This window comes from Choloepus didactylus, chromosome 5 (genome assembly GCF_015220235.1).
Source record: "Choloepus didactylus isolate mChoDid1 chromosome 5, mChoDid1.pri, whole genome shotgun sequence".
NCBI lineage: Eukaryota > Metazoa > Chordata > Mammalia > Pilosa > Megalonychidae > Choloepus > Choloepus didactylus.
Genome location: NC_051311.1, coordinates 120,238,677 through 120,253,544, shown reverse-complemented (window position 1 = coordinate 120,253,544; position 14,868 = coordinate 120,238,677). Strand labels below are relative to the sequence as shown.

General features: G+C 35.3%; 1 protein-coding gene across 3 annotated transcripts in view; it reads left to right on the top strand.

The window, feature by feature from the left end:
• Positions 1-14,868, top strand: part of THSD7A (thrombospondin type 1 domain containing 7A) — a 454,120-nt gene that overhangs the window by 386,353 nt on the left and 52,899 nt on the right. For all 3 annotated transcript variants that reach the window (XM_037836795.1, XM_037836794.1, XM_037836796.1), the window contains exons 12-13: positions 7,036-7,230; positions 8,589-8,852. In XM_037836795.1, the coding sequence (XP_037692723.1) occupies positions 7,036-7,230; positions 8,589-8,852 (459 nt within the window). The remainder of the gene's footprint in view (positions 1-7,035; positions 7,231-8,588; positions 8,853-14,868) is intronic.

The window sequence follows — 14,868 nt, the reverse complement described above, 5'->3', positions numbered from 1 at the left end:
AAAAGCCAAGTCAAACTTCCTGAATATCACATAGTACAACTCATTCTTCAAACAAATATTTATTGAATATGTGTTACATGTTTCGTGTTACCTACATGGTCCTGGGTTCATCCTGAGGATAGACAAAAATTTGTAAAAAATAGTTTCAGTTAATTTCTTATGGCAGGAAATAGAAGTATACATGACTTAGGTTCCAAGGCATATGAAAGATGAAATGGCACTTAAATATAGGATGATTCAAGCAAAAAGACAAGAATTAAAAGCTATGTTTGGGGAATGGTTCACTGAGCAGTTTGCCCAGGATTCCTTTGGGTAAGTTGGGGATGAGGGTCCACATTGTAGAGAATCTTGAATACCAGTTGAAGAACAGATTTTTTTCAATAGGAAATTACTAGCACTGAAGGATTTTAACAATACTTTGGGCATTGGGAATGCTATGTTCCAGGAAATTTCATCTAATAATATAAAGACTAAAAAGAGAGAAGGAGATTTTGAAGAAGGAATTGATGAGATTGGGCAGTTTTAAAACTTGAATCATTCTTCAGTCCCACAGAAATTTGCAAGGACCTCTGACTAGGCATCTTTCCTATAGCATTGTCAATGAAAGAGAAATGAAAATGCATGAAATTATGTCCACTTCTTGTTAATTTTTAGGTGAATCAACAGCTTATATTTAAATTATGCTATTCAAGTGACTTATATATAAACATTTAATAGAACGGTAGCCACTACTATTTCTACCTGTTCATACTTTGACAGTGTGGGTGGTATTTAGAAGGCTAAATCATCAGCTGGTTAGTGTCCTCCGTACCATTGAAACCAAGCCATAATAGCTGTAGATAGAGTTGCATTTGCATTAGAAATCAAATTCTTAGCTCATACCAATCACAGTTTTGGATCATTTACTTATTTTTTCCTCTAAGACTGCCCTAAGGGCAATGTTAATCAATGCTATTTAAAATGTGTACACGTTATTCCGGTGTTTATTACTTTGTGACACACTTATACCAAGAGTATAATGCAAAAGTGCAGAGATTTCATAAAAATTGCCTCAAATCTGCTCTTGCTCAATCTGCAAGTTGACCTTCATGCCATCTCCTGCCAAGTCTACCTTCCACAGATTAGATAGAACTGGGGTTAATAGTCCCTAGTTAATCATTGTTATCCAAAACCCCCATACCCTCTGAGTTCTTGCCTCCCAAGGGAAGTCCACTGTAATGTAGACTTATTCTTAAACTCCAAGATCAGTCTTTCTGTGGGGAGGCCAGCATGATTTGGATGTATTCTTCAATCTAGACCATGAAAATAGAAAACTCGCATAATATGCCAAGCATAGCAGGGACCCTCCTGGCCTTGGGAGTCCTCAGTTGTTGTTGTTTGTTTTGTTTTGCTTTTTTGTGTGTATGAGCACATATGCTTAAATCCTATGCTTAAATTATGTGGCTTAATCCTATATTGATGCCCTTTGCATCACCCTTTTGTTTAAAATTCTTGCCCTATTTGTTCATTGTAAAGAGTACATTTTAGAGACATTATTGAAGTTAGATCCAGAATATCTGGGCCAATTTATCATCTCAGTAGCTAATATTAATCTGTTAATTTTCAGAGATAGTTATGCTACAGGAAGAAAAAGAATGGAAGTACAAGAGAACTAGTTAGTAAAGAGAGAAGGAGCTTGCTTTAAAGAAATTTTAAAAAGAAGAGATTCTGAAAATCACTTTGCTAATGTATTTATTAGTTACCATCCATTATTTCTGTAACTTTTTATTTATAGAGAGCAATATTTTTAAATTCTAGGATTATTTATATTTTTAAATGCTTCCCTCTAATTTTCTATAAATATTAGCATCCTAGTGGGTTTGGGGGTTTTGGATTTATTTTATATTTCTCTGAGAGTCTTGTCATAAAATGCTTATTAGCATTTGCCATTTTAAAAATAGTAGCTCATGAAATAAGCTTTATCCTGTCCTGTGTCTGTGGTGGTTCCTGGATGCTACTTCCATTGTGATGCAGTTAATTATCTTCTCCGAGATCCCAAACAGGGATCCAGCTGATCTTTGTATGAACTACTCCACTGGGAGCTGATTATTTCCTCATTGTGATATTAGGACTTTCACATATAATATGAGCATCAGTGAGACAGGGATCATTGGTAACTAGGATCAATAAAAAAGAAAAGTGCCTTTCTTTCCCTTCTGCCAAGTTTATATTAGCAAATTGAAATTGGGGAGTGTAATTTGGCAAACTTGTTAGTTAAAATCTCTTCCACACAGAGAAAGACCTGGATCATTATATCCACCTAGTAAACAACCGGAGCCCTTTTGCATTATTTATAGGTGTGTTCTTATTTCTAAGCGCAATTAGATCTCTTAGTAACTAACTCCCACTCACATTGACCTTTTTTTTTTCTTTTTCATATCCCCATGATTCATTCTCAGTAGTGCTACCATGACACTATTTCAGTAGGGTAAGCCAGGTTGACAGATATTAACTCTTTGTTACATCTAATCCAGCTGCTTTCACTTCACTAGGGCATTATCCTGTGTTCCCAGTAATGAACTTCCATGTGTACATTTTACATCTAGTGATTTATTTACCTTTGATTATTTACATGAGATGGCAACGTGGCTTTGCATGCTGAGGGTAACACACAGACCAACAGAACTTCCCTTTTCGTGTAACTTGGATGTCAAAAGACTTTAATTCCTCCTCAAGAAAATGAAGATAAACAAGTACATTCTGAATTCTATCCGATTTTCTTCGGCGCTGCCTCAGCCATCTTCAGTTTACATACTTACATGTGCATAACACAGCCATGTCGTTTTAGCTCAAACCAGTGGTATCTAGCCCCCCTCATTCCATGAGCTTTTATTATTCACCCTTTGAAAACACTGCTCAAAACTCAAGTAAAAAATATTCTGAATTGACTCTACTTACTTAAATGTATGCTTTTATTTAAATTTATGGGAAGTTTCAAAGATTCACAGAAGTAGGGAGACTGCTACAGTGAGTACTGGAAGTGTACTAACCACTCATCAGCTTCAACAGTTTTTCACTTTTGGCCATTCTCGGTCAACTACCACTCCCCAGACACTTTCAAAAAGATTTTTGCTGGAATGTTTTTAAAGCAACTCCCAGATATGATATATATCACCTAAGCGATCCTTGTCTTTTTTTATGTTATATTATGACAAGTAAAATTAACAATAATTCATAATATTACCTGATATTCAAACCATGTTTAATTTTTCCTCCTCTGTCTCAAAAAATGTCTGTTCAAGGTCATTTTGTTCATATCAGGGTCCCAAAAGGTCCACACATTGCATTTGGTTCATTTATTTCTTAAGTCTCCTTAAGCAAACGGCAGTTCTATCCCGTTTTTTCATATTTGTTTGTTGAAGAAACTGGATCTCATTTACCTTTACAACATTTCTTCAGTATTAATGAACTGAGCTTACCTAACATTTTTCATCTGTAACACACATGTCAGTTACATGGAGGTTTCCCAGGCTTTTAGCCTGCTAGGAGCTGCCTGTCCCATGACATTAAAATAAAAATTGCTGTGCCCATATAAATAAAATTAAGTAAAATATAAAATACAATGAAATAAAGAGTTAATAAATAGAACCAATGTAGAGTTAAACATGGAAATTTACCTTTAAGTAATTATTCTGATATTTGCTGATCTCGCTAAGAAGCTTATTTAATAACTGTCATGGTGAACTATCTATAGGGCAGGAAGGCTTAGGACCACTGCTCTCAAGGCTCAGCTCAAAGGAGAACTTGCATAATAATTATGTGCAAGTTATACTCCTGTAAATTTAGGTACAATTATCTGTATATATGTAGATTTCTGATGTACTAGGAAACATTGCTTTGCATGATGTATCTTTTCTACAGTTAAAACCACCCTTTGTTCAGTTTTAGATATTATTTTAAGACTTTTTAAGATGTACAATGTTGAGAGACCAGATGGTTTCCCTTCCATTTATATTTTTCTCACCCTAATAACAGGAAGGTTCATTTCACATTGCATTCCAGAGTTTTGAATTGTTGTGTTTCCTCTAAGTCAGAATACAAACAAGTTGAGATGTATGATAAATTTTTCAATATATTGTAAAAGGCACTGTTGCTGGTGGTTTGGATAACATTGTATGAGTAATTCATTCCAAGACATACTATCTAAAATCTCAGATAAGGGCAGTGTAGTTTGAGTGTTGAGTTGGTTTCTGTGACCAGATATGGGAATTTTTACACCTTTTTTTTTCTTTTCAACTAAGTATTTAAGATTTTGTATTTTACTGCAGGGATATGGAAAAAGAGTTTTCAGATTTATGTGAATATTATAGGTCTATACAAAATTATTCTGTTTCTGGAATTGTATTGGTAGTGGTTTTATCTGATTTTGCTTTTATTGATGTCACTTAATGTGATGATTTTTGAGCAATTCTGAAATACATTTGTAATATTGGAGAACCTAAGGCAATTTCATTTAGTTTCTCAAAAGATTTATATTCAAGTCTCTGTTCCAGAGAGCTAAATTAGATGAGCAGGTAAAAGTAGTCTTATTTCAAAGAACTCAAATTTAGCTTTTAAAATTTTCTCTTAGTTGTAAACAGTGCCACCCTCTTAGTTGTAAAACAGTGCCACAACTTAGGGTTCTAATGTGGTCAAATCTCTTGTTTTCCAAATTAATCATTCTTAAAGCTTCTGCATGTCCTCATTAGAAGAAAGTCTACTATCTTCATCTTTATTACTTCTTACTCTTGAGCCTCCTTGGGGCAATTTGTCCAGGAACCACAGGAGTTTACTAAGTTTAAATTGTTAAACGTTCAATCCTGCTTCCAAATGGCAGGTGCAGAGAGAATTGCAAAATCACATCAGCTCATTATATATCTTCACTGTGAGGACTCTTCCTGCACCATTCCACAGATGCCATTCTTCCAAACCACAACAGTCTACCCACCCCAGGCCTTATACAAATCCCCATGATGCCCTCTCCTTGAGCTCCAAGGTTAGAGCGCTCCTAGTTCACACCCATATGCTCAGTCATTGGTTCCCAAAGCTTGGCATGCTGCCAGGTGTCTGGGTACTGAAGGATTCTGTCTTAGCTACAAGTCTCAGCCAGAATCTGCCTTGTGCCTTGAATATTCAAGCCAGTGGACCTCAAACTTCAGTGTACATGGGATCACCTGAGCAGCTTGAAAACAATGCATGTTCCTTGACCCCACACATAGAGGTCTCATTCTGGAGCTCTGGGATAGGTTCAAGAATCTTTAAACTAAATAATATTCCATGTGTTTTTGATGCACAAATACCCTGTACTAGACCAATTAAATCAGAATATCTGGTTAGCTAGGGCAGGGTATTTTTCAAAACTATCCAGTGATTATAATGTACAGCCAGTTTGAAAACCACTACCTTAGACCTGTTATGATGAACACAAAACACAAGCAACTCTTCCCCCAAGTGGCGAGATTTTCTTTGGGGGCACTATTGTTCTTTCCTGTCATGTAACCTCCATGGACTCCACTGCAGCCCCACCCTACCAGGTTTTCCTATCTTCAAAATTTAAGCACCTCTGGTATTGTTTGTTTTTTTCCATACAAATTGACTCTTCCAAAGCTGTACATACCAAATAAAGAGACATCTATAGCTAAGAAATAAGCAAGTACTTCCCCATATTTGCACAATTAAGAAGAGCCTTTTACATAACTCTTTCTGTAGTTGTGCCTTCCCTTGCTAAAATTGAATATAATTGTTAGTTGTGTCCATTTACACACCCCATTACATAGCGCTCACTACATTTCTAGGTATTAAGATTTTGGCCACAAATTCATATGGGCAGTGCAGTCTAACCTAGGGCCCTCTGTGCTCTAACTAAAATTTAAGTTCCTTCACCTTAGTTTCCTGATGATAGAATCATGAAAAGGGCAGAGATCAGCAATAGTGCCAGCCTAGATCATTAACCTTAAAAGTCCATTAAAGCTAGTTCAGTGAACACTTAATTTTGGAACCAATGTCTAAATTTTTCATCTGCTTCTTGATTGACTGAATGAATTATGTTTAAATCCAGCTGGGAAGAGGGTGGAAGGAGAATGGAGACTTTAAACATGCCTTTCCCTTTTCCTTTAAGACTTGTTACCTTAAAGCAATTTTACAACTATGTTCAATAAGTAGTAAAACTATATCTTGGTTTAAAAAATTCAGAAAAAATATCTTGGGAAAAATAATATGCATGAATTAAGATTATTTTACCATATTTTTAAGAAATTCACATGTAATTGGGGAAATGCTAAGCGTAACATTAGAGATTAAGATTGGTAACAGTTTCTGGCCTTATTTTTAAATTCAGGGTTGATGTTTATGCAAATGAAGTACTTGTAAAGAGTGTAGCTAGTGGATGGAGGGGTTGACACTGCTTCCCTCCATTAACCTCTTCAGTGCCATCCAGTGACTTCTGATGTAATAAAAAGATGTTTTTTATGAAAATACAGTTTCAATACAAATTCCATAAACCCCTCTCCCCATCCCAATGTCCCAACCAATTTTTGCCCCTAAGACCCACCTATATAGAAATTCTAAAGTGGTCAATGATATAAAAATAAACATTAGAGGTGCCTGATGTCTCCCAGGGCTTCTGTAAATATCTTTTGTTTGACATACACTACTATCAGAACCCATGTATGATTTATATGTCTCCTAAAAATAATTTCTTGAAGTACCCCACGTGACATGAATTGAAATCCCTAATAGCATTTAATAAAAACTGCTAAATGCTAAGCAAGTGTGTGTGTCTGTGTGTGGTTTTTGTGGCACAGAAAACCACAAAAGGTTATCTGTTATTAAAAAAAACAAAAAGGATCAATATGAATACTGCCATTTAGTAGAAATCTCGTACTAGATTTCTGTTGCAAATAGGAGTTAAAAGAGGGCCCACATACCTTCCCAAGAGAATGTTAGATTAAGTTCTAAACTGTAGAATAATTACAGGCCTTGGGATTTCTTATAAACAGTTTTATGCTTTTCTTTTAGCCATTACTTGTCGAAAGCAAGATGGAGGGCAGGCTGGCATCCACGAATGCTTCCAGAACGCAGGCCCCGTGCCAGCCCTCACACAAGCCTGCCAGACCCCCTGCCAAGATGACTGTCAGTTTACCAGCTGGTCCAAGTTTTCTGCATGCAATGGAGACTGTGGCGCAGTTAGAACCAGAAAGCGCACTATCGTTGGTAAGAATAATTAAGACACCAAAGCCAACTCTCGTCAAGGTAGAAAAACACAATAAAAGTCAGACCAAGAGAGTTCTGAAAATGCATTTGATAAATGTACAAATATGTCTTGTTGATATTACTAACATGTCAAGTTATTTGGATGTGTATTTTAATGTAAGTCTGCAGTTGAGGAAGCCTTATATACTTTTAGTAGAAAGAAAACATAGCCTTGAGAATTGAACCCTGACTCCCGATACAATACATGGTAGATTGCTTTTTTGTTTGTTTGAAAAGGTACTTTTAGTGAATTGCCTACAGACTGTGAAGTGCTTGAAGCCCAGATTTTTGGGTATAGGGGAAAGGTTGCCACCTCATTTTCTTAGCACATCCTCACTCCATAGCCTCAGTTTATCCTTCGTCTCCAGAGGAGAAATACAACATGAATTCTGTATCTGAAAGCTGCATTGTAAAAGGCAGTCACAGTGACTGAAAGCAGTGATAAGGAGAGCAGGAGTCTTTCTAGAACTAGAGCCTGGTTCATTCAAGAGAATTTTCAGTGACAAAAAAAGCTAAACATACTAGTATTCAGTGACTATTCAGAATTTAAAAGTTATTAAATGAACCACTTGTCATAATGAAGACTGTTGAAAATGAAGCTTATGAAGATTAGAGATAAATATATGTAGCATATATATAACTAATTATTTGCAATATAATTAAATAGTATATGATGTATATTGTTATATGGGATATAATATAAATATAATATAGCATAAATATATGTAACAATTAAAACCTTTAATATATTATTTTTAAGAATGTATGTAAATGTAAAAATTAAGAGGTTTTTTTATTTTAAAAGAAAATTTATTTAAAGTCTTTATATTCAAGGCATTTCTAATATTTTTATTCTGGTATTAAATATCTTCATTTTGAATATTGCTAATGCTTTCTACATTAGTCATGAAGTATGTCAAAATGATTATTCTTCAGAAATACTGAAAGATGCAAAATCATCATAAGAAAAATAAAATCTCATCTTCTGAGTTGTAATCCCCCATAACTATATCATCTCTTTTGAAATCAACAAATGAATTGTGCAGTCTAATGTAGGACTCTTTCTCTGTCTCCCTCCCTTTTACACTTTTACACGTTATTAAGGAGAGATTAAAAAAAAACTTCACTGTGTAACACACAATACTAACAAGAATATATATAGAAAGCATCATGGGGTAAGAAAATAGCATTTCTTTACATATTTCTGCTGAATACGGTTTAAAATGAAAGGAAGTTAAGAAAGTAGAAAATACAGAGAAGCCTGAAATTAATAGTAGTTATTTTCCGATTTAAATTCTCTGGTGCTTTGTCTTCCACAGGAAAAAGCAAAAAGAAGGAAAAATGTAAAAATTCCCATCTGTACCCCCTGATTGAGACGCAGTATTGTCCTTGTGACAAATATAATGCACAGCCGGTGGGGAACTGGTCAGACTGTATTTTACCCGAAGGTAAAGTGGAAGTATTGCTGGGAATGAAAGTACAAGGAGACATCAAGGAGTGTGGACAAGGATATCGTTACCAAGCAATGGCCTGCTATGATCAAAACGGCAGGCTCGTGGAAACATCCAGGTGTAACAGCCATGGTAATCCAATTTCTATTTACTGTTATTTATTTACTGTCTTTAGGGATGGGGGTAAAAGGCACATGTATCAGAGTGTGGGTGAAATGAATGTTTATGGAAGTGGTGTGCTCTAAATTGAACCCCATGGAGGGTAACACTGTATATCATTTATATGAAACAGAACGGTGGGCAGTATTTGTCTGATTGCCCAGAAGTTGGCAACTAAGTCCCCAAGTTGGTGACAGAGAAGTCTTACATGGCCGCCTCCTAAAGAGCGTGTGAAAGTGGTGCCAGGAACCTCCCTTGGGACTTATCAAGGGCCTGAAGAACAGGTCCAGCAACCCCAATAAGCCTGTGTATAGAAAGGAAAAGAGGAAAAGATATGATCTGAATTCAATTTGAGATTAAAGTTTTAAACTAGACAGACTTTTAATAACAGATGATTGGCTAATTTTGCAATGTGCCAAAATGCCATTACAAGGCAGAGAAGAAAGATTGAAAGCAGTAACACGAAAAATCAAACATCTCCTGTTTATTTTCCCCATTGAGTTGAGATTGGTCAGAAAAGCAGATAGATGTACCAACTCTTAGGAAACTGTGCTTACTCTTGTTTTCTAAACCAAAGAAGACATCTAAAATGCAGTGGTAATAGTTGAGTTGCCAAAAGCTGGTGAACAGTGATAAGCCACCTTTGACTAGAGAATGTACTGAACTCCCTAATTTTAAGTCTTAACATAGCATGAAGTGATATTGCTTCATTATTCTTTACTTTTAGTACCTCTGTCTTTTATAATGGAATAACATCAGTTTACAGTGGGTCAGCCTGAATCATACATGTCACACATTTGCAAGCATTGGCCACTGATCTCTTACCTTCTTGGTGGGGGAGACCTAAGAAGGATGAGCTAAATGGCTAGGAAGGAGGAGTACACATGGCAGTTACCGTACAACCTTGCTAAAACACCGTCTGCTATTATATTTATTATACAGTTCAGAGAAAATCATAAACTAATATGACCATCTCACCTTTATAAACCATCAAAGTATCCTGGTGACATATTTACTGGGAATCTCTTCATCTTCTCTCTACAAAGAAGTTTCCAAAATTTTGCTCTCTTTTAACCTTATTACATAGTTCCTGTTTTATCAAAGTCTAGTGTTAAGAGCCCCCAAAGACTCCATAATGTAGAAGCCCTTGATGTAAGTATTTTTCATGTTAGTATATGTACACTGCTAAGTTTAGAATATTACATGCATTTAGAACAATAACCATAAAAGGAAGGAGAGTTTAATATTTATAATAAACTTTTGAGAAACATCTATAAGAGTAATTATTCTCTATACCAAATAACATAGGTGTTATAAACTAGATACCAAGAAAAATGTAAATACCCTTCCTATTTTGAGGTGATATGATAATTTGAAAGACCATAATTAGTTATTAAAGTATAAAATTGACGATCTCTAAAAATGTGTTTCCCCTGGTTTTCAGCATGTGTTTGCTCACATTTTAAATTGCTATCCAAAATGAATCACCAAGATAATCATTTGTTTTTAACATCACCTGTGAGCTTCCAAAATGACTTTCATATATTCTCACTTTTAACTTGACCTGATAATTAGATGCATGAGAGTGTCAGTAAGTCACTTAACAATCTTATTTTTAGAAAAAGCTTTTAAAGTATCTTGCGACTCTCACAAAAAAGTTTGATCACTTAAAAAAATTAAAGTACAAAAATAATTGAAATTGACTTACAGACAGTAAACTTTCTACCCTGGCATTGTCAACTCACAGTATTGATGATTGTACTAGTGTATTCTAGAGAAGGCTCATATCAAAAAAAGATGGGTCCATGACAGCACTGAACTTCATGGGGATTGTGAGGGATCTAAGAAAGATCCTTAGCTAAGGGAACCATTCCAGGCTAGCTCCTCTTTGTGTCCCACATCATTCCTGTCTCATTCAATCTGGCCTGGGTTGGGATGTCCAATGGGATATTTTAGTGTTTCCTAATAATACATTTACTCAGAGTAAGATCTGGGGAAACAATCTCTATTGCCTGATTGCTTTGGAAATTACTGCTTTCCTTTTATATTTCCCTTTATATATTCTTTCACTTATGATGGTGTTTGTGAGCTCTCTACTCTAGGCTTACTTAAGATGGCAGTCTCCACAAAACTGCCTTCTCTCAACCGAATCAGTTTTCTGGATAGATGGGTGGAAATGGGGTTTTAAAATCGCTTTGAAGAAAATAGTCTCTTTCTGATTTCAGTTTAAACATAAAATTGATTCCCACATGTGTGCAATGCAAGGATATGAAACCCCTATTCAATAGTGGCCTTAGGGCATGTCTATTTACTTATGTCACAATTACTAATACAAACTGAGTGGCTAAATCATATTATTGGTCATATTATTGGTCATTACACTAATAAAGAAGTTTGACTTTCACCAGTTTAATTATATTATAATTAGCTACTTGCCATATGATCACCTTTTTTTTAATTTCTTGAAGTTGGGGTACAATTCTATAATATCGATACTTCCTTTTAATGATAGACTCTATGCTTAAAAGGGATGTAGACATATTCTAAAAATCATATCTTAGAGTATACATTGGGAACCACATAAGTGTTCATCCTTCCTGATGCACATTATTAAATACAGTTCCTGTACAGATGTTGATATATAAATTTTTGTTATTTATCTGTCATAAAAACATAATACAAACTATGTATAATATTTTCTTTTGATATGAAATCTTGAATGGTGTCATTATAGCAACAGATTTTAAATCACTGAAAAACCAAATCACACATTTTCTACTCACTGCTAAAGTTGTCAAAGCCTCTTGATTGATTGACTGACTGATTGATTTCGCTAGAGATGTATTGAATTACCTAACCACATAGTACTAGGTACTTCTCAAGTTAATTACTTTTAAAATTTCAAAGAACAAGAGGTAGTATTACTGGAATTTTTATATTATATCATTTAACCTTGATATTTTGAAGCATCTTAGGTGGAATGTCTTTTATGCAAGACACATGTATATAAAATTGCCATTTAAACATAAATGATAGAATTTTATCATCCTGCCGCACACCCGTACCCAGTTCTCCCAAAGCTCCTTATCCTGTTCTACTTTATTTCTAACACATGTATCACCTTAAAACTCACCATATAGTTTATTTATTTATTATATTTATTTTTAGGTTTTATCTCCCTTACAAGAATATACATTGGTGAAGGTAGGGATCTTTGTCTATTTTATTCACCGAAATAGACTAAGCACCTAGAACAGTAGGTACTCAATAAATGTAGAATGAATGAATGAGTGAGTAGCCAGAGTGAATTTCTTTTCTATATGAAGTATTCAGCCCCATTGGAATTGTATTTGAGCCACAGTCAAGCCAAGACACTTCTTTTTTCCTAGACAATATCCTCCCCTCTGTATTGCATCTCTGGGAAATGACCAAATAGATATTTAAGAACAACTATGATCTTTGGAATGAACAAGCTACTCATGCCACAAACTTTCTGGATAATACTCATGAAATATTTGTACCTCTCTGTCCCCTCCTTAATGAGACAAGAAATAATAATCACACACCCGTTTCACTGATTAGATTAGTGCCAATATTGGCAAGTCTCTCTTATTGCTATTTAAAGCTTACTGTTCAAAAGTGCCCAATTTGTACTATACTGGATTATGACAATGATTTAGCCACTCAGTTTGTATTTAGTAATCGTGACAACTCACATTTTCCCAAACTCTGTTCATAATTTTAATAGGGAGTTTGTGGTATATATTTAACTCTGTTTCCATTCACCTTTCCGTGAGATAATAAGGAATACCATCTCTGTTTGGTTTATTTGAAAGGCATACTTGATGGGTGTTGGATAAAGTGCCACAATACCAGAAACAGTCTTGAGCTCTGTGAGCTACATAATTCCTTCTAGCTATTTCTCTTCAATCTTTACCCTCGGCAAATTTGTCTTTGCTATTTCTCATTGCCAGTCAAGCTATAATACATTATCAATAAATATTCTAAAATTAAACTCAGTTATATTTGTAACATTTTATAGTCTGTTAATATCAAGTAAGCAGAAAGGCCTGTCTGATATGAGTGTTCTTCTGGAGCCCACGCTGTAAATAGCCATAGCTCTCCCATCGCCTAAAATTAAAATGTTGCTATCAAATATTTGCCAACATGGAGGGACCAAGAGGAAACTCAAGAATCAGCTATTAATTTAAATCACTTGTCAGCAGATGTTTTCTTCAAGGCCTACAGCACAAATATTTTAGGCTTTGCAGGTCTGGTGGTCTCTGTCTCAGCGACTCAAATCTGCAGCGGCAGCACGAAAGCAAGCAAAGGAAATTCTGTACGTGAGTGAATGGGAATGGCTGTGTTCCAATAAAACTTTGTTCACAAAAAAGCAGGCTGCCAGGCTGAACCATAATTTGCCAGTGGATCTAAATGCTCGTTACTCAAAATGTGGTCTGTGGCCCAGCAGCATTGACATCACTGAGAAACTTGTTAGAAATGCAGATACTTGACCCCCATTGCAGACCTACTGAGTCAGGACCTGGAGTTCGACAAGCTACCCAGGTTCTACTTTTAAAGGTTGAAAATGACGGCCAGGATCGTGCAGACACCTGGGATCCCAAGACTGAACCTGAAACAGGAAAGGTCTGTGGCGATCACCTCCTCCCCAGCCGTGTGATGATGCTGTGGGCAAAACCACGTAATCACTTGTTTACCAGATGTGGGGATGAGAACATTTAGAAACTTCTGAGTTCTGTTAAGATGGATCCTCATAAGGGAAAGCCTTTTTAGGTATGATTTTGAAAACAGAATGAGTGTACAGGATATTGACATTTTACTGTTTGCCCTGAGGAAAATACTGATCTTCTTTGCAGAGTGTGTGGTTTTAGGGAAAATTTAGGGATCAATTTCTTCTCTTGTACTGAGGGCAACATAAATATAAAACATTCTAATATTCCTACAGTATCTTTTCGTTAGGTTTTATTACCCTAATAGATTGAATATTTAGTACTTAATGGAAAATTGGTAAGTACTACAGAAAAATCAAAGCCCGACTCACATTTGTCCTTTTAAAAATAAAGTCATACCTTGTGGATCACACCCCCTTTATCTAGTGTATGGATGAGTAGAAAAATGGGGATAAAAACTAAAGGACAAATAGGGTGGGATGGGGGGATGATTTGGGTGTTCTTTTTTCACTTTTATTTTTTATTCTTGTTCTGGTTCTTTCTGAGGTAAGGAAAATGTTCAGAGATAGATTGTGGTGATGAACGCATAACTATGTTATCATACTGTGGACAGTGGATTGTATACCATGGATGATTGTATGGTGTGTGAATGTATTTCAATAAAACTGAATTTAATAAAAAAAAATAAAAAAATAAATAAAAAAAATAAAGTCATAGTTTTGCTGAGAATTCCATACTACTTGAACCATATTCACTAAAATACAGAATCAGCACAATACATTGTTCAGCAGTTTATTTGCGCACTTTCCATATTTTAAAAAATTCTTAAAATCATGAAAAGAACAAAAATCAATATATCTCTCAAAATACCAGTTGAGGAAAAAAATGTTTTTCAATTCAGAAAGGGAACTAAGAGAGGGCTCTAGGTTTATTTACTGCTCTGTTAATATACAGATACAGTATTATATTAAAGCACTGTGCACAGTTTATTTTGTGTGCTCAGTAATCGTGATCCAATGGTGTTAAATAATCGAGACTTTGTTCTGCTATGTGATCATCATGCTGGCATTCTGAAACCTATAATACTTTTCCTGTAGGTCACATTACACCCTTTTAATTATTTCAGTTTGTTCTTTTTAAGATTTTAAACATTTTATTTTGAGACACTTTCAAACATACAGTGCAGTTGTAATGATAATGCAAACCCCATGCAGAGAACTCCACCCTATCCCATCCCCCCAGATACACACATCCACCATACCATCACATTCGCCATACCATCCTATCTGTCCACCGAT